General features: G+C 39.2%; 1 protein-coding gene across 1 annotated transcript; it reads left to right on the forward strand.

Annotated features, from left to right (window-relative positions):
• The first annotated feature begins 2,511 nt into the window (after positions 1–2,511).
• LOC145086315 (dof zinc finger protein DOF2.1-like) lies at positions 2,512–4,739 on the forward strand. Its single transcript, XM_079024070.1, has 2 exons — positions 2,512–2,918; positions 3,479–4,739. The coding sequence occupies exons 1-2, from the start codon at positions 2,853–2,855 to the stop codon at positions 4,490–4,492; spliced, it is 1,080 nt and encodes a 359-aa protein (XP_078880196.1). The 5' UTR covers positions 2,512–2,852; the 3' UTR covers positions 4,493–4,739.
• The last annotated feature ends 16,053 nt before the right edge of the window (positions 4,740–20,792 follow it).

The raw sequence follows: 20,792 nt of genomic DNA on the forward strand, positions 1-20,792 counted from the left end.
AGACCACCCCGGGTATCTTGGCCTTCAGCACAAAGTAGGACCGCCTCAACCCAATAACTATAACATATTGACATATATAATAATAAGCAGCAACACATGTAATCATACAGATCTACCAATCTAACACATACTCAGTGAATGCAAGTAATCATATTGATATACTAATCTAACACATACACAACATAATATCAATCCAATATACCATGATACATAATCCAGTGCGATGTCATTGGTGCCTTCGACCCATAAGTTTAGTAAGGAAAACTCACCTCAAAGTCTAAATATATAGCAAAAAAGAACATTGCTCCAAATGCCAACTTTACATGTCACGTATACAACAAATAATGACCTATACTCAAACTTCAGCTTAAAATACCCAAAATGCCCCTAAGTCAAACCTGGTCAAACTCAACAATCAATGGTTTAATTTAAAGTCAACTCTAGCTAGTCGGCACGCTGTGGCAACCTAAGCCACGCAGTGGAGACTAGTCTAAACAGCTTAAACCATTAAGTCATTTTTCTCCAACCTTAAGAGCTCTAAAGCTCAAATTTGGTCCTTCCTATGGTCTTGATGGATAAAGTTTCCTACTTTATTCCTCAAGACCCTTCAATAAGTCAAGATCCCAAACCCTAACTTCTTAGGACAACTTAATACATCAAGACACTCATTAAGCACCCAATCCTTAGAGTTACACTTCTAAAGTTTCCAGAATGACTTCATGCTCCTAATAAACCCTAAAGATCGAGGCTTTATGGACATGCATGTCCAATTCATGTCCTTTCCTTTTTAGGTAAAAAACTAGGGTTTAATGACCAAAACTTCATGCATGACACCAAAACTCATTCATAATTTAGATCCAAGATACCAAATACTCTATTTGACTTATAGATTCATAAAGTTACAAACTTTTTGAGATCCCACCACTCAAATCCATCAAGACATGATGAAAAGGGTCAAAATCAAGATGTCTAATAACATGGAAAGGAAAATTTTGGATCTTAAACACTCACCATTGTCCAGGAGATGTGTTGCCTAAAGAAAAAGATGCTTGCCAAGTAACTACTACACCAAGGGCTTCCTTCTCCTTCAAAAATCATCAAAAAATATCAAGAATGAGCTCACAACTTCAATGGAGGCTAGGATTAGGGTTTCTGAGTTTGAGAGGGAGATGGAGGTTGAATGATCACGAAACCCTAACCTTAATAATCTTTATATAGGGCCCAAAGCCCAAAATTAGGATTTTTCACTAAAAACACTTGTCACGTCGTAGCACCTAAGGCCACGTTGTGGTAGGTCACTTAAGTCTCGCGGTCCAAATCATTTTGCCATGTCGTGATGATGCTTCACCATGTTGCGGTCACCCGAATTAAAGTTAATACATAAAAATGTTAATTCATACCTGGAACGAATGTTACATCTTTTTTACTTGGTTGTTGATATTATTGTTGTAACACTAGACAATTGTAAACTCTGATAAATCAATGAAAGGTTTTGTAAAACCATATTTTGTACTATGATCCATTTTCATAACAAAAATACAACCTTGGTAAATTATGAAAGCTAAAAAGTATGGTAGTTACAATAGGTTTCAACTAATTGGTTTGCAACGTCGTATCCAATGCAATGGGAAGTAAAAAGTACCTTACACGTATGATCATTAAGTCGTTAGCAAAATGGTATACGCATTAATATTTTTTATGACAAGCTTTGTGTGGTGGACGAACACCATTATCACCGGCTTCGTAGGGTCATGAGAGGGAGATGACAACAACTAAGAGAAGAGAGCAGAGAGACTATATAGGAGAAAGAATGCGACATCGTCAGGAAGAGAAAAGAAAACAAGAGCTTTTATGAAAAGATAGAAGAAATCAATTTGTATTTTATATCGTATCAAATGATATTTTTTTAGTGAATCTCCACAAAGGGATAATGAACATAATATATACAAAGCAATGAAGCATTATAAGCTATGATCCGATAAATATATTAGGCCTATATAGTATTGGATTCGGCTAAATACATACACAATTAAATAATATACTCTTAACCCAATTGACATAAACTTTTGAATACGACGTTCCCCCAATTTTTTTTTTTTTTTTTGAAGACTCATTGACTTAAGAAACCTACTGAAAAATATTTAATTTTGTAATCAACATGATTTAATAATAATCTTTCCGATTTTCATACGAAAAACATTCTTTTTTTAGGATGTGAAAACTCTTATTTGTTCAATTCTTGTGTTCAAATCTCGAAGATACAACCCATTTTTATATTGTATAAACATAATACGACAATTTGTAATTATAGAAAATTGGCTATGGGTATAGATATAGAAGCAGTACAAGACAATATAGGCGACGTGGCGGAAGGAAGTGGCGTATACCGATAAAACATGTGGGTCCATGCGTAGTTGCAAATCCTACGCCATATGGTCCCACAATCTCTCCACTATCATCCTCAATCTCTTGCCCCATTTTTTCCACTCTCTCTCTCTAAAAACTTGCTTTCTCTGCGTGCAAGGGTTACCACAGACACACATCGATCGATTCCCCGTACACCATTCTCATTATTAGTACATCTCTCTCTCTCTCTCTCTCTCTCTCTCTCTCTCTCTCTCTCTCTCTCTCTCTCTCCATATACGTACATACACTTCGATGTATGTATAGGTTGGGTGTATATATATGTATTATGTGGGAGGCTGTTTGTAACCTTGCATGACTACCTTCCTCCCCTTCTCTCTCTCTCATTCTTTCTCTCTAGGATATTCATATCTTGAAATCTGTATAAGTGTAACACCTTCAATCTTCTCTCCCACACACAACAAAACAAGAATTTAAGCTTGAAGTGCATGGAAGTGGAAATGGATGCTTCAGGTGTAAATCATCATCATCATCTTCATCATCATCACCAACAGGTAAATATTAGTAACTTACTGACACTTGTTTTGGGTTCTGACAAAACTAGAAAAAGAAAAAAAGAAAAAAAAACAAGTGTTTCATGAGTTAAATGTGAATTTGTTTTTGTCCTTTTGGAGTGGCTGAACGATCAACTTTTGACGACTTTTAATTTCAAAGTAGATATCATTATCTCGAATTGTTCGAGTATAATGATCTTTGTTTCTTCAACTGAATTGGGAAAACATAAAGTTAGGTTTTTTGTAGCTGTTTTTGTTTTTGAATTGATTTGGAATTTCTTAAACAATTTCATCAATTCCGTTTCCTATTTGGAAGACACTAGATTAAACCTCATTACAAAACCGGAACACCTTTATTCATCTTCTTATCAAATATCGTGTTTGAATCTGAGTGATAATTATGATGCAGTGGCTTCCATTATTTCAGGAGATTTTACATTAAAAGAAAGTGATTCTTGCACTTATTACACTCATGTACATATGAATTACCATATTTAATAATAGATTTACCCCAGAATAAGATCTATGTCAGTGTCTTATACAATACTTTAATCTTACAGGAATTGTCTTCACAAACACTAGAGAGCATGTTGGTATGCACAAAAGCACAACAAGACAAAAAACCAAGACCAGCTGAACAAGCTTTAAAGTGTCCAAGATGTGACTCCATTAACACCAAATTCTGCTACTACAATAACTACAGTCTTACTCAACCAAGGTACTTTTGTAAGTCCTGTAGAAGGTACTGGACAAAAGGTGGGACCTTGAGGAATGTTCCTGTAGGTGGAGGGTGCAGGAAGAACAAAAGATCATCATCCACTTCATCTTCAGCTACTTCCTCTACTTCAACATCATCATCTGCACTCTCAAAGATCAGAGGAGCCCATGATCATCTCCTCAATCAACATCATCATTCCAGTAACCCTTTGCTTTCAGGGTTAACTCACTTGCCCTATGACTCTACATGTACTGATCTTTCCCTAGCTTTTGCTAGGCTTCAGAATCAAGCAAATGGGCACTTGGGTTTTGATCGTTTAGATCATTTTGATCAAAACGAACATCTCTTGGGAAGCAATAACCCTAATTCTTCCGGACATACCCCTACCAGTCATGGCGATCACTTAGGGTTTCTTGATGCGATAAGAGGTGGGTTTCTTGGGAATGCCCCTAATGGGTATCATAACGTGTTGTATAGTGGGGGTAATGTCGGAAATGGAGACATGGGTAGCGTTGAAAATGGTGGAATCTTGATGGGGATGAGCAATGCTAGTAGTGATCATGATCAAGAAATCATGAACCCGATGTTCCAAAACCAACAACATCTGATCAACAACAGTACTGGAGTAGCGACAACAGCAGTGACAATGTCTGCAATGAAACAAGAAACATGCCATGAGTTAGGGGAGAATAGAGGATCAGGAGGGGTATTATGGGGATTTCCATGGCAGATGGGTGGTGGAGATCAAGGGGTGAATGTGGTTCATGAAGTTGAGTCAGGGAGATCACAGATAGCGGGATGGAATGGACTTGGTTCAACTGCTTGGCATGGACTCATAAATAGTCCCCTCATGTAGTACTATGAACACATATGGTGATATGGTTTAATTAATTAGTAATATGTTAGAAGAGAATTTTAATTTTTATATATTGTGTTAGAAGAGGAAAACAAATAGGGGGGAAAGAATAGATTTTTGTAGTAATTAAAATCTTTTGGTGTTTGTTTAGTTTTTTTTTCTTTTCCTTTTTTGTGACTTGAACTTAAAGAGGCTTGTACTCCTTTCATTAACTAAATGGGTTTCTATATGTTAGTTTCTTGAGCAAGAGCAATACAAGAATATCTTAAATATTAGTTTTTTGGTTTTGGAATCATACTTAGCTAGAAACGGAAAGAAAGAATCAATTCTTTGGGGTGGACATTTTGCTACTATGAATGCCTGTTTGATACTTTACTAAATTTGTTAGGACATGTATTCAACCTTTAAATTGTGATGGTGGCTAGTTTGAAATCATTATGCTCTTGGATTGTCTCCGTCTATGCAAACATTCTAGTTTGGTAATAAAAGATGTACATATTCTCTAGTTTTGGGTGGATTTGGTCTTTAGAGGAAAAATATGATATCAACACTCATAAGTCATAACCAATTAATTACGATCTACATTACATAGCACCTGGTGTAAATAAATAATCTAGCATTTGGATTTAGATAAGGGACAATGTCATTAAGTAACAATTAACTACCATAGCTCCACGCCTCCACCTAAGTCACTTAAAACGTTTAAGAGGTTTAAACACCCTCGTTTTTGTTTCTTATAGTTACTGTGAATTTTATAGGTTTTTCAAGAATTAACCGGTTTCATCAATGACTCAACTTTTTTATATATATATGATGTGGACTAGAATGGATTTGACGTTGCAGGTTGATTGAGACAAGTTTTATTAAACAGTACCAAGCTTTTAAGTTTATATGAATGTTGTAGGTTGATTGATACAACTTTTATTAAATAGCAACAAAGTTTTAATTTTTAGTGAATGGTGTTAGAATCTTAAAACGATAAAAGCCAAGAATACATGTTTCCATGATGCTTTTTCTAGGATTCCTTTATGATATTCCTTAGGTATATTTAATAAAAATTTGGGGGTAAATTTTATAGCACCTAAAGAATTATGTTTACGATATGTGTATTTATAAGATGTTTTGGTTATTTGATTTTGGTTAGATTTGTGGTTGATGTTTATGTAAATTTTGGACTTTTTGAGTGGATTTAGATTGATGAGGCTATTTTAAGAAACAGTTGGATTTTGAAGATAGAGTTGGCATTTGACATGTGTAAATGTCTTGATGCGAAAATGTAAGCTTCTCCTTGAAAGACTTAGAGGGCATGCCTTGTCATGGTGGACCATATTGAGAAGGTTGATTGATATGGCTATTTTGAGATCATTGACAAGGAAACCATTTTTTGAGAAACTTCAAAATACTTTTATGCACAGCTATGGAGATAATGCAATTGAAAAATGATTTTCTTGTCATGAAGAAAAGAGATGAAATTATAACGGGGTATTACACAAAGTTTTTAGATTAGATCGGCTTCTCATTATGTGTTTGGCCCCAGGAAATATCCGAAGAGATATGCTTATAGGTTGCCTTGGGACTACCACGTGCATATGAAGACTACAACCACACTTATCGTGACCACGTTTGTTGTGAGAAACACGTGTAAACATCTTATCATGAGAGATAAAGATGAGAAGAGTGTTGGTGGAAAACCCAAATTTGAAGAGAATATGAGTCACAATAAAAATATAGAGTTGAGATATGTGGACACGAAAGGAAATTCTTGTAGGAATTATGATCGATGAGAAATGTAAAAGCCCCATTGTTGGAATATAACAACCAAATTGTTTTCAAATTAAACATATATATAACTTTCATCCATCATTAAAATCAAAGAATCATTTGACACAAAGAATTCGTCTCAATAATGCGGAAGTCAAAAACCCAGGTTACATCATCATATATATTATAAATGAATTAACTTCAAACCTTAATAATCTTTAATTAAGTATGTGAGAGCTTGTAGCAGTCCAACCATGTCCTTTCCCGAAAAAATATTAATAAACAATGGATGAGCGAAAACGCTTAGTGAGCACACAATATCTACATATTTCACTACATGCAACACGGTATACGATTACATACAAATTAGAATGATACAGTCCCTACTATAGCCTTACATCAAGCTAAGAATTCTATAGACCCAATTATAGTCTTATATCATGCTGAGAATGTTATAGACTGAACTATAGTCTTACATCAAATTAAGAATGTTGTAGACCCAACTATAGTCTTACATCAAACTGGGAATGCTATACATCCAACTATAGTTTTCATCAAACATGAAAATATTATGGACCCAACCATAGACTTACATCAATCATGAAAATGCTATGAACCCAACCGTAGTCTTACATCCATCGAAAATGTTATGAAACCAACCATAGCCTTAAATCAATCATTAAAATGCAATGGATCCAACAATCACCTTACATGATTCATACACCCAAACCGTACTTAACACTTTTAGAGTATTCTCCTTGGTTATATTGTTGGTACAACAGTCTGTTCATGGACTGAGCTACCCCTTTTATCCCTATTCATTTTCTAAGCTAACTATTTATTATTTTAGAATACTCTGTTAGCTTATTATGGATATAAATACACATTTTGATAACTTTTCTATGAGTTTCTATAGACTTTACAAGTTGATTATAAAAACTAGTGTAACATCCGGATTCCCAGGTATATTATTTTGCTTATTTATTTTGGAAGTTTATTAAGCAACTCGATGAGTTGGTGCTACAACTCGCTGAGTAGAGTCGGGCGTGGTCACGTGGGATTAATGATCTACTCGACGAGTCCGAGAGTCGACTCGCCAAGTAGGCGTTGTGAGAGGAAACCCTAAATCCCCGGGTTTTGGCCTATATAAGGACACTTATAGCCTCATTTGCAGCTCCCCATCTGCTTCCCTTCACTGAGAGAAATGCTAATCACCCCCTTGAGCTTTTGAGAGAGTATTGAGCCATTATTTGAGAACTTTGGTGCATTTTTGGTAGAGAAGAGTAGGATTTCAAGCAAGGATTGTGAAGAGGCTGTTAGATCTGTTGCTAAACATCCAGAAGCTTTTGTTTAAGCTATAAAGTTTGTAGCTTTTTCATTTGTATGGGTAAATCTCATGATTTAAGAGTTTAGGGCTTCATTTCCATCTTATTTTGGGACCTTGAAGGTTTTGAGCACCTTTTTAATGATGGACATCAGATATGGACCTTGTGAGGTCCCTAGAGTCGAAAGTCCCCTGCTTTATTCAGCCATGTTAGCTCCTTGGATGAGAAACTTCTTCTCAAGCATGTTCTTGGCATTTTTAGCCCTAAAGTGTCATGCATGAACGTAAAGCTCGTGGCTTTACGTGATATTCAAGCCTTGAGAGCTTAGATCTAGAGTGTGTGAGAGTTTTATGCCTTAAAATCGTCCGAATAAAAATTAAGTATGAATGGACTCACAGAGTTGATGATCCGACTCGACGAGTTGGGTGGGGTTTGTCCCGATGTGCTGGGCGATGTGAAAGCTCGGCGAGTTAGGGGTTAACTCGACGATCTGGACTTTCATGAGACTTCTGAGAAATGTTAGGACTCGACGAGTCGCACTAGTGCACTCAGCAAGTCAGGTCTACTTGGACTGTTGACTCGACTTTGACTTTTGTTGACTTTAAGGTTGGTCAAAATGACCAATAGAGATCAGGGAGGGGTAAAATGGTCTTTTACCCATTCCTAGGGCTACAGTGAAAGAGAGAACATCTTTTCGTATATTTGAGTACGAGTAGAGTATTAATTAGAGATAATTATCCTATGTGGTAGGCGGAGGCTAGATCGAGGATTTCGAGTATGGGACTTTAACTTGGTAGCTTTCGAGGTGAGTCTTCTCACTATACTTTACCTAAAGTGGTATTTATGTGTGACAAGAGGGCCGTATGTGATTACTTGAGTTATGTATTTGTCTGTGTGATATATATGATATATTATGTAATACTAAGACCGGACCGGAAGGTCCAATAAGCTGTGAGACCGGAGGGTCCTCACTGAGACCAAACTAGAGAGTCCAACGAGCCATGGGACTTGAGGGTCCCACTGTGACACATAGACCGGAGGGTCTTATAGAGTTATAGTCTCGAGTGGCTAATGTGTTGTATATGGTATTTTGTGGAACTCACTAAGCTCTGTGCTTACTGTGTTATGTGTTATGTGTATCAGGTACTTCCGAGGATCGTGGGAAAGGCACCGACTTGATTGTACACACAAATCTGAGCTAGAGTTATATTTATTTTGGATCCTGGATTCGTGATAAATTTTGAAATATGTACTGGTATTTGATATTTGAGGTTTTTGGAGAAAATATGACATGTGTATTATGGTGTTTGAAAAAAATGAAAATTTTGGTTTGAAAATTTACATCGTTACAAGTTGGTATTAGAGCCTTGGTTTGAGGGATTTGGATGCTCCTTCGGGTATGTCTGGACTCAAACTGAGGATTTGATAAAAATTTCAAGAGAAACAATTTTTCTAGAACGTGTAAGACTTTCTGAGAGAAAACGAGAATGAGCAGTGTGTACAACCAGCCTGAGCCCGAACGGTGATTTCCCAAATACCCTTACTTTTTGTGTTATGAGATATATTATGCATGCTAGAGAGTAGGCTAGGTATTTCATATTTTAGGACTAGAGTGGCCTGATTTGTGATGCCTTAGCCTAGGAGTTATTGCTACCTGTGATTTGCTTTGAGTACGAGTATGTAGTAGAGATAAGCTTATGAGAGGTCTGCTAAGAGAGTAGTCTGTGTTTGGCGAGATATAGAGTACTTGCGATTTGGGATCCAAGGAAGAGGAATTAGGGTGAATACATATGCGGTGTGGAACGTAGTATTGGGCCCGTACTACTGGAAACACCGGATCGGTGAGCAGTCCAAGTAAGAATCGTTAGGATGCTAAGGAACAAGTAGGGGCGAGTGATCGAGTGTGAGTATACTCAAGCAAGACTCTAATTATTTTGTGATGTGTTTCAGAGACATCATGGTGGGTACGCACCACAACCCTGAGAGTAGTGGAGTTAACGATGATGAGATTCGCAGGATGATTCACGACGAGGTGTCCACAGCTATCTGAGAGGCTATTCTGGAGATGTTTGGGTCTATCAAGACCACCTTGATCGAGACTTCTGATGAGTGACACGCTGTTGTTACCGAGGCGGCTACTGTTGCAACCACCGTAGCTGTCGCTGCTGCAAGACCACTAGGGGTGACTCGTTGCTATACCGGGAGTTCAGCAACACGAAGCCACCAGAGTTTGATGGGACTGAGGATCTGATTGCCGTGATGAGATGGATATCTGATATCGATGGGTGTTTCTACACTTGTTTATGTCCGGAGCATTTGAGGGTACGGTTCGCACTGGACCAGCTTTGCTTGGGGCGAAGGACTGGTGGAAGTTTGTGACAGCCAGTTACACTTCTGTAGAGCTCACTGTAGTGACATGGGAGAGGTTTACTGCGATGTTTCGAGATGAGTATGTTCCCCTGATGGAGAGGGAACGGTTGGCCCAAGAGTTTCTGTCCCTTAAGCAGAGGACAAAGTCAACGACAGTGATTACGAGGATGTTCCATGAGAGGCCGATGTTTGCCCTGAGCACTTGTCTACCGAGCAGGCATGTATGATCCTATATTTGTGCATTCCAAGGAGGGATATTCGGGAGTTCGTGGCAAACTCGACTTATCGGTCATTTGCTGAGCTTCAGGCAAATGCCCGAAAGAGGGAGATTGAGTTGGAGACTCAGGCCAGGGAGGAGGCGGAGTCTCAGGGGAGGGATCGGCAACCGGCACAGTCTCAGCCGGCTGCCAAGCGGGAAAAGCCCGCTGATTCGAGATCTGGAGGCCAGAAGAGCCGCACTTGTGGGAAGTTTGGCAAGAGTCATGAAGGGGTGTGTCGAGGGGGTGTTTGCTACAAGTGTGGCAAGGAGGGGCATATCGTGAGGGATTTCCCTAGGGGTTTGCGGTCTGTTTTCACTGCAACTAGACCGGCCATCGGAAGGCCGAGTGCCCATAGCTGCTACAAGGTTCAACACAGGGATCTGCCCCTGCTGCTATACGAGCTACGAACAGCTGGCCAGTGAAGGTCGAGGTACCAAGGGTTCGCGGGAGAGCCTTTCAGCTGACAGCGGAGGAGGTCCGTGCAGCGCCTGATGTCGTGGCCGGTATGTGTTCTTTTACTTATTCTATTTCGAGTTATATTGTACTTATATTGTGATGTACATAGGTACTTTTCTTGTGAGTTCTGTACATGCTTTGGTGTTATTTGACTCTGGTGCGATTCGATCTTTCGTATCATTAGCGTTTAGTCGTCACATCAGAATCTGAAGAGAGGCGTTGAGTCAACCTCTGAGAGTTTCCATAGCCGATGAACATGCGGTGTTTGTTACTGATGTGATCCACGGATGTATGCTCGAGATTTTTGGTGTCGAGTTTCCAATAGATCTGGTACCAATTGCGATAGGTATTGTCTGTGTCATTGTGGGTATGGACTGGTTGAGTCAATTCGGAGCTGTGATTGACTGCGAGCGTCATTTGGTGACCATACGAGACTCTAGTGGGGGAGTTCTTACAATGTATGGCGAGGGTAACCAATCTCGGTCAGCATTCTGCTCGGCTGCCAGAGCAAGACAGAGTGTACAGCAGTGTTGCAGGGGTTTTTTTGGCATATGTGATGGATACGAGGATTGCTACTGAGAGTAAGGATGAGCAATTTGTCCCAAATCCCGATCCCGTACCGGTACCGTACCGGAACCGGTACCGAACCATATTGAATTTAAAAATATGGGATGGTACTTGGTACTCCAAATACATGAAATTCGGGAATCGGTACCGCCGGTACCGGTACTAGTATCGAAAATTGGTACCATTCCCGGTACCGGTACCAGTGATGTTAATTTGGTTCGGTACCCGGGATTGACTTTCGATCAAATTCGGTATTCAAGAAATCGGGAACGGGACGGGACGGGTCGGTACTGGTTCCGTCCCACACTCCTCCCTAACCGAGAGACCGAGTTCTATCACTGAGATTCAGATAGTGAGTGAGTTTCCAAATGTCTTTCCTGAGGCGTTACTGAGTGTGCCTCCCGAGAGGTAGGTGGAGTTCCGAATTGATTTGGTTCCGGGAGCGGCGCCTATCGCCAAGGTACCTTATCACCTTGCGCTGTCTGAGATGCAAAAGTTATCCTCACAGCTCCAGGAGCTGTTGGGGAAGGGCTTTATCCAACCGAGTATCTCGCCGTGGGGTGCGTCGATCCTTTTTGTCAAGAAAAAGGATGGTTCACAACAGATGTGCATTGATTACCGGGAGTTGAACAAGATAACGGTCAAGAACCGTTATCCACTTTCGAGGATCGACGATCTGTTCCATCAGTCATAGGGTGCGTCTTGGTTTTCCAAGATCGATTTGAGGTCTGGATATCATCAGATGAGAGTTTGTGAAGAGGATATTCAAAAGACGACCTTTAGGACTCATTATGGGCATTACGAGTTTGTAGTGATGCCATTTGGACTCACCAACGCACCAACAACGTTCATGGATCTCATGAACCAGGTGTACAGGGCTATGTTGGATCAATCGGTGATCGTGTTCATCGACGATATCTTGGTGTATTCGAGATCCAGAGAGCAACATGAGGAGCATTTAAGAGAGATCATTGGAGTATTGAGATCAGGGAGACTTTATGCCAAATTCTCCAAATGTGATTTCTAGTTATGAGAGGTCCAGTTCCTAGGACACCTCATTAATCAGAATGGGATATTGGTTGACCCGGCCAAGATTGAGGCAGTTATGTGATGGGAGGTGTCGAGATCCCCATCCGAGATCAGGAGTTTTCTGGGATTGGCCGACTACTATCGGAGATTTATCAGAGATTTCTCCAAGATTGCCTTCCCACTCACCAGGTTGACCTGGAAGGGAGTTACTTTTATTTGGGGTCCCGAGCAGCAGGCCTCATTTGAGACACTTCTCTAGAGATTGTGCGAAGCCCCGATGCTAGCCCTTCCCGAGGAAGTGGAGGACTTTATGATTTTCTGTGATGCATCCATATCTGGGTTGGGTGCAGTGCTGATGCAGAGAGGGAATGTGATAGAATACGCATCGAGGTAGTTAAAACCTCATGATACGAGATATCTCACCCACGATCTAGAGTTAGGGGCGGTGGTGTTCGCCTTCAAGGTCTGGCGTCATTATTTGTACGGGGTTCGGTATAACATCTACACAGACCACAAGAGCCTGAAGTATCTCATGGACCAGCCCAACTAAAATATGCGTCAAAGGAGATGGTTGGATGTGGTGAAAGACTATAACTGTGAGATCCTGTATCATCCAGGCAAGGCTAACGTGGTAGTCGATGCCCTGAGCCACAGAGTAGAGAGATGCCCCGATCCGAGATGTGTGTATGAGGATGATGGTGATGACTCCAGTCTTAGGTACCATTCGAGAGGCCCAGGAAGAGGCCATGAGGCCAGAGAACCACAAGAGGGAGCGGGTGATTGAGCAGGTGTCCAATTTTGTGACGGACAGCTAAGGGCTTATGACTTTCCGATGGCGGATTTGGGTGCCCTATACGGGCGGAGCTCAGCATATACTGATGGAGGAGGCGCATTGATCAAGATTCTCGATCTATCCCGGGGCCACTAAGATGTATTTGGACTTGAAGATAGATTACTGGTGGCCCTGTATGATGAGGGATGTTGCTTGGGTATTCGAGAGGTGCTTTAACTACCATCGGGTCAAGAATGAGCACCATCGTCCACATGGTCCATTGCAGCCTCTGGAGATTCACCAGTGGAAGTGGGAACATATCTCATTGGACTCTATGTGAGATAGGTGGTAGCACGACATGGAGTGTCGGTCTTGATTGTTTCGGATCGAGACGTGACTTTCACTTCCAGGTTTTGGAAGAAATTTCATGAGGAGTTGAGCACGTGCTTGCATTTCAGCACATCGTATCACCCGCAGACGGATGGGAAGAGTGAGCAGACGATTCAGATGCTCAAGGACATGTTGTGTGCATGTGTCATGGACTTCGGAGGAAGTTGCGACACCCACATACCACTGGCTAAGTTTTTTACAACAGGTATCATTCGAGTATTGGGATGCCTCTGTTTGAGCTTTCGTTTGGGAGGAGGTGTCAGACTCCCATCTGCTGGGGAGAAGTGGGGCAGAGAGTGATGGGTGGCACGGAGATAGTGCTGAAGATGACCGAGCAGATTCAGCAGGTCGGGCAGAGGTTACAGACGGCACAGAGTCGCCATAAGAGTTATGCGGACAGGCGACGATCCGAGCTAGAATTTCAAGTCGGAGATTTTGTTCTTCTGAAGGTATCCCCATGGAAAGGGGTGATCCGATTCAGGAAGCGGGGTAAGCTGGGACCCCCATACATTGGTCCTTTCAGAGTGACCACCAGAGTGGGTAGAGTAGCATACCAGTTGGAGCTATCTGCGGAGTTGAGTCAGATCCATAACACCTTCCACGTGTGCCAGTTGAGGAAGTGTGTAGCCGATGAGACGACAGTAATACCACTAGAGGATATTCAGGTAGATGAGAAACTGAATTATATTGAGAGGCCGATCTTGATTTTGGATCGAAAAGTGAAGGTTCTGAGGAACAAGGAAGTGCCCCTGGTTAAGGTCCAATGGCAACATCGGAAAGGGTCCGAATTGACTTGGGAACTGGATTCAGACATGCGGGAGCAGCATCCAAAATTATTTGAGGAGCATGACTTCGAGGGATAAGTCTGATTCTAATGGGGGAGAATTGTAACATCCGGATTCCCAAGTATATTATTTTTCTTATTTATTTTTGAAGTTTATTAAGCAAATTGACAAGTTGGTGCGACAACTCGTCGAGTAGAGTCAGGCGTGGCCACGTGGAAATAATGATCTACTCGATGAGTCAGAGGGTCGACTCGCCGAGTAGGCGCTGTGAGAGGAAACCCTAAATCCCCGGGTTTGGGGCCTATACAAGGACACGTAAAGCCCCATTTGCGGCTCCCTAACTGCTTCACTTCACTGAGAGAAACCCTAATCACCCTCTTGAGCTTTTGAGAGAGTATTGAGCTTTGGTGCATTTTTGGTAGAGAAGAGTAGGATTTCAAGCAAGGATTGTGAAGAGGCTATTAGATATGTTGCTAAACATCCAGAAGCTTTTGTTTAAGGTATAAAGTTCGTAGCTTTTTCATTTGTATGGGTAAATCTCATGATTTAAGAGTTTAGGGCTTCATTTCCATCTTATTTTGGGACCATGAAGGTTTTGAGCACCTTTTTAGTGATAGACATCAGATCTGGACCTTGTGAGGTCCCTAGAGTCAAAAGTCCCCTGCTTTTATTCAGCCATGTTAGCTCCTTGGATGAGAAACTTCTTCTCAAGCATGTTCTTGGCATTTTTAGCCCTAAAGTGTCATGCATGAACGTAAAGCTCGTGGCTTTACGTGATATTCAAGACTTGAGAGCTTTGATCTAGGTTGTGTGAGAGTTTTTTGCCTTAAAATCGTCCGAATAAAAATTGAGTATGAATGGACTCACAAAGTTGATGAGCCGACTCGACGAGTCGGTTGGGGTTTTTCCCGATGTGCTGGGCGATGTGATAGCTCGGCGAGTTAGGGGTTAACTCGACAATCTGGACTTTCATGAGACTTCTGAGAAATGTTAGGACTTGACGAGTCGCACTAATGCACTCGGAGAGTCAGGTCTACTTGGACTGTTGACTCGACTTTGACTTCTGTTGACTTTAAGGTTGGTCAAAATGACCAATGGAGATCAGGGAGGGGTAAAATGGTCTTTTACCCATTCCTAGGGCTACAGTGAAAGAGAGAACATCTTTTGGTATATTTGAATACAAGTAGAGTATTAATTAGAGATAATTATCCTATGTGGTAGGCGGAGGCTAGATCGAGGATTTTGAGTACGGGACTTTTACTTGGTAGCTTTCGAGGCGAGTCTTCTCACTATACTTTACCTAGAGTGGTATTTATGTGTGACCAGAGGGTCGTATGTGCTTACTTGAGTTATGCATTTGTCTGTGTGATATATATGCTATATTATGTGATATTGAGACCGGACCGGAGGGTCCAATGAGCTATGAGACCGGAGGGTCCTCACGGAGACCGGACCAGAGGGTCCAACGACCCATTGGACTGGAGGGTCCCACTGAGACACATAGACCGGAGGGTCTTAAAGAGTTATAGCCTCGAGTAGCTAATGTGTTGTATATGGTATTTTGGGGAACTCACTAAGCTTCGTGCTTACCGTGTTTTGTGTTATGTGTTTTCAGGTACTTCTGAGGATCGCGGGAAGGCACCGGCTTGATTGTACACACACATCTGAGCTTGAGTTATATTTATTTTTGATCCTAGATTCGTGATAAATAATTTTTGAAATATGTACTGATATTTGATTCTTGAGGTTTTTGGAGAAAATATGACATGTGTTTTATGGTGTTTGAAAAAAATGAAAATTTTGGTTTGAAAATTTACGTCGTCACAACTAGTTAATATTTCAAGACCAATATGCATATATGGTCGCTATCACCCTAGAAGGAGTGAGGATCTGACATTGCTAAAATTTATGTAATAATAGACTCTCTTCTGTAAACAAAATCCTTGACCTCATAATATTTGGAAATTTCTAGAATTAATTATGCATTTTACAATATGGTTGTTACAATCAACCATCTTCTTCGACCAGAATATGAAGAATTCAATTTGCACCCAACTTGATAATGAAATCGGGATAATGCTTTTAGAAGGAAGAAACTTGACATTCTCACCAATTTCCACCCAAATTGGGAATGAAATTAGTTCAAACCCTTCAGATGGAAGGAAACTACACATACATACACTAATATAGATATAATTTCATACAAATTTGGTATTCCATTGGTTTTATATTAGTTTTAAAAGATATGGGACAAAGTTCTAGATATTACCATGTTTAAGTCTACTCTTCACCCCCACTCATTAAGATTATATATATATATATATATATATATATATATATATAAAGATCTATGCTTGTAATCAACATAAGAAGCACTTTCGTTACACCTGATTTCTAGTTTGTGGTCTATCTCTTAATATTCTTTAAGTTATGTTAGAATTTGGGTTTTGGCTAGTTTGTGGTGTAGTTGTTTGGTGTTCCAGGCATGAGCCACATTATTAAGTAGCGACTTCGTTGGTACTTGGTTAGCGACACGACGGCCGCCATAGCCCAAAGCCCTTGGTATTGGGTTTTGAGCTCTCTTTAAGGAATGAGATTTTTAGGGTTAGTCGTTTTCCTCATCCTCCATCTCCTAAAATCTTATAACCTTGAAAACTTATCCCCTCCCATCTTTATTGGTGATTTTGGCTCTATTGGTGAAGCTTGAAGGTAAAGCAAGGAAGGTTTTCGTGCACAAATGGCTATAAACGAGATTACAAGCTTCTTCACGTCACCTTTGTGCTTTGTAAGTATTCAACTTTTGAAATTTATGTTTGTTGGTTATTAGATTAATGTTTGAAGTGTAATTAGTCCCTTGTGACATAATTTATATGGAGTTTGGATAACTCCAAGTCCAAATATTTCATCTTGAGGCATAATGGACCCTTTGTTGCACTGAGAAATGGTTATTGTCTTTCATTTTGTGCCATGCAAGGCTTTGGAGTAAATTTAATCTTATTCTAGATCTAAGGTTAGAGTTAGATTGGTTTGAGGCATAAAATGTATAAAGTTGGAAACTTTGTCCATTAAGTCCCTATTTCATTGTCTTTTGGAACTTTTGAGCCTTGGTCTTAATGGATTAAGACCTTAGGAAAGTTGGTTGTTTACCGAGAGCCACGACACGACTGATAAGGGTGTCACGATGTGATTCGTGATCCTTTTGTCACCTAGTGATCAAGACGCGACCAGGTAATGGACGTGATACGGGGTCATTGATCATTGACTTTGACTAATTGACCATTGACTTTTTGAATAGTTTGAATTTTAGTCAAACTTGATGGCTATAGGCTATAGACTGAGGCTTAACACCTGGTTTGTTTAGGCGATTTCACATAGCTGATTCTACATGACTTTGAGTAGTTGGGATTTCAGTTCTTTCATTCAGGTGAATTATATCACTATGCTTCATGTTATATTAGATTTCCATTATTTGTTAGGATGTAGATGTTCTATGAAATACTGATTAGGCAAGTAGGCTAACTAAGTCTTTTCTTATTGATTGTTTGTATGTAGGGTTATAGACGAACCGAACGAACATAAATAGGGGATTGTTCATGTTTGTTCGTTTAAGTTTGACGAACAAATGAACGGACACAAATGGATAAACAAACGTGTTTTCTTGTTCATGTTCGTTCTTTTAACAAATTACATTATTCATGCTTGTTCGTTCATGAACATGCTAAACGATCATAAATAAACAAAGATAAACAAACATAATTAACCATATGCGAACATAAAATAATATAGTAATGTAATCAAACATAATTAAGCATATATGACCATAAAAGGAACTTATATGAACAAACATAAACTAACATAAATGAACGTTCAGTAACATAATTGAACGAATGAGACACTTGTTCATGTTCGTTTGTATAACTAAATGAAAGATAATTTATGTTTATGTTCACAAATTTAGTAAATAAATGAACTTCCTTCCGAACAGTTTGCAAACAGTTCATTGAACATTCAGCTCATTTACAACCTTATTTGTATGTTATGTTTGAGGGTTGATGGTTGAGCGGCACTAGAGACGAGAGCCTAGATTACTCGTATTCATGGTTATACGTGCATTAGAGCCATTAACCACTATTCTTAGGGTTAGATGTGCACTACAGTCATTAACCAGTAGGAGGACTAGACATGAACTATAGTTGTTAGTCATGACTAGACATGCACTAGATCTATTAGTCATTACTTGTTCAGGTGGATCAACACTAAAGCTGAAAGTCTTTATTTGTATGCATTCTATATTGTGGTATGTGGTATTTTAGGGAACTCACTAAGTTTTGACTTACAGGTGTGGATGAAATGAACGACTTGATTGTATGCACACATTGGCATTATGATAAGAGTCTTCTATGTGTTTTGTTATTTACTCTGATTTTGAAAACTTGGGTTTTGGTTGTCAAAAAATGGTTTTTCTAATTTGATTGAATGTTTTGATTAAATTATTATCTTCTAAAAATTAAAATTTGATTTGAAATTTTGGATGTTACAACATTTCTTCACAACATAATAACTAGAAAGAAACATTGGGTTTGGCTTTCATTTCAAACCCATTAATCACTTAATTCCCTTGTTTTTGACTGAAATAAGAAACATCACCCAACCACCATGAAGTGGTTGCAACATGTTTTATATGTAATGAAGTGCCACACATTAGCTCATAGTGCCCTAATTAAGGGAAATAGGGTACAAGACATGGAAAAATAGATGATCATACAAAGGCCAAGCGGTGTGCATTTCATATTACAATCTGATGTATCTAATCAGTCGCCGAAGAGCTCTATTTATAAGGTCCAATATAAAAATTAATCACACGATTGTAATTGATATTTTATGGTTAATTCGGTAATCAATGGTTATTTTTCAGTTAGAAAAAAATTGCAAAATGATATTTTGTGATTAATTTGTTCGACCAGTGGGGCATTTGTACCGCAAGATGCATGCAAGTTTAGTGTACCCAAACCAATCTGCTTCACATTTGTACTACCGTGTGCGTGCAAGAGAGAGCCTTTATGCCATAATACTTACAAGTCTAAGAAGTTTTTTAGTTATAAACTCATTTTCTTTACATACTTTCATTCATGTTAGATGAAATGAAAGCCAATTAACCCATTTGTTAATTTCTTTCAAACACTTCACTTTAATATATGATTTTTCATTCATCTTCAATCTGTCTTGGACGCGTGATATATCAAAACGAATGTATTATAGAGGAAAACATGGACATATAATCATTTGTTCATTTATTTTGATTATAGTTAGAGTTCAAAATTGGGGAAATGTCTTATAAGCCTAAAGAAGCTTCCAAACCGTTCAAAAAACTCCAATTATGTTTTGTATGTTTAAGAAAACCAATGAACTTAACCTTTTGTCTAAAATCCCCCCAACTAACTTACAATTTTGTTCAAGTCTCGTTAGGGTCAACCGGCTAATGAAAGCCAACAAGTGACATGTCTTATGATGTTAAATATTGGGAAAATGACTTGTAATATCAACGAAGTTTCGAAACCTTTCAAAAAGCCTCAATCAAGTTTCGTCTGTTTACAAAAACCCACCAAACAAACTTACGCTTTTGTCTAAAAAAAACCCAACAAACTTATGTTTTTGTTCAATTCTCATTAGAGGCAACCAAATTCATTATGTATACAATCAGTTGGCAATTGACATGACATTATATTTAATAGCATGGAATAAACATATTAGAATTTCCCTTTATATATCGATTTAGGGCTTGGAGAAGAGAAAAACGAACGATGTTTGCGTTCGATCTCTTGTAATGGCTACTTCTTCTTCTTCCACTCAATTGTTGATGTCTAACTCAAGATCTACAAAGAAGATATTTGATGATGCAAACCCTTGTGGATGCGGACGCCCTTCTCGGATTTGGACATCTAAAATGGAGGATCATCCAGAGAAAAAGTTCAGGGCTTGCTTGAGCCCTCGAACTGATGGATAAGTGTAATTGAAAACTTTATCATGTCCATATAAATATGTTCTTGTTTTTAAAGGAACCAAACAAATAGATAAAAGATGGACATGATAAAGCTTTCAATTACACTTACCCATTTGTACGAACAAGCCCTGAACTTTTTCTCTAGGTGATCCTCCGATGTCCATATCCGAGAAGGGCGTCTACATCCACAAGGATTTATATCATCAAATTCTTCTTTGTAGATATTGAGTTGGACATCAATGACTGAGAGGAAGAAGAAGTAGCCACTACAAGAGAACGAATACAGACGTTGGTCGTTTTTCTCTTCTCCAAACCCTAACTCGATATATAAAGGGCAATTCTAATCTGGTTATTCAATTTCATTAAATATAATATCATGTCATTTACCAACTAATTTTATACCTAATGAATCTGGTTGCCTGTAATTAGAATTGAACAAAAATGTAAGTTCGTTGGGTTTTTTTGAACAAGCAAAACATAATTGGAGTTTTTTGAACAGTTTCGAAACTTCGTTGGTCTTAAAAGTCATTTTCCCGATATTTAATATCATGTAATAAGTCATGTCATTCGTTGACTTTCGTTAA

This window comes from Lactuca serriola, chromosome 2 (genome assembly GCF_051521515.1).
Source record: "Lactuca serriola cultivar US96UC23 chromosome 2, Lser_US96UC23_V15, whole genome shotgun sequence".
NCBI classification, from domain to species: domain Eukaryota; kingdom Viridiplantae; phylum Streptophyta; class Magnoliopsida; order Asterales; family Asteraceae; genus Lactuca; species Lactuca serriola.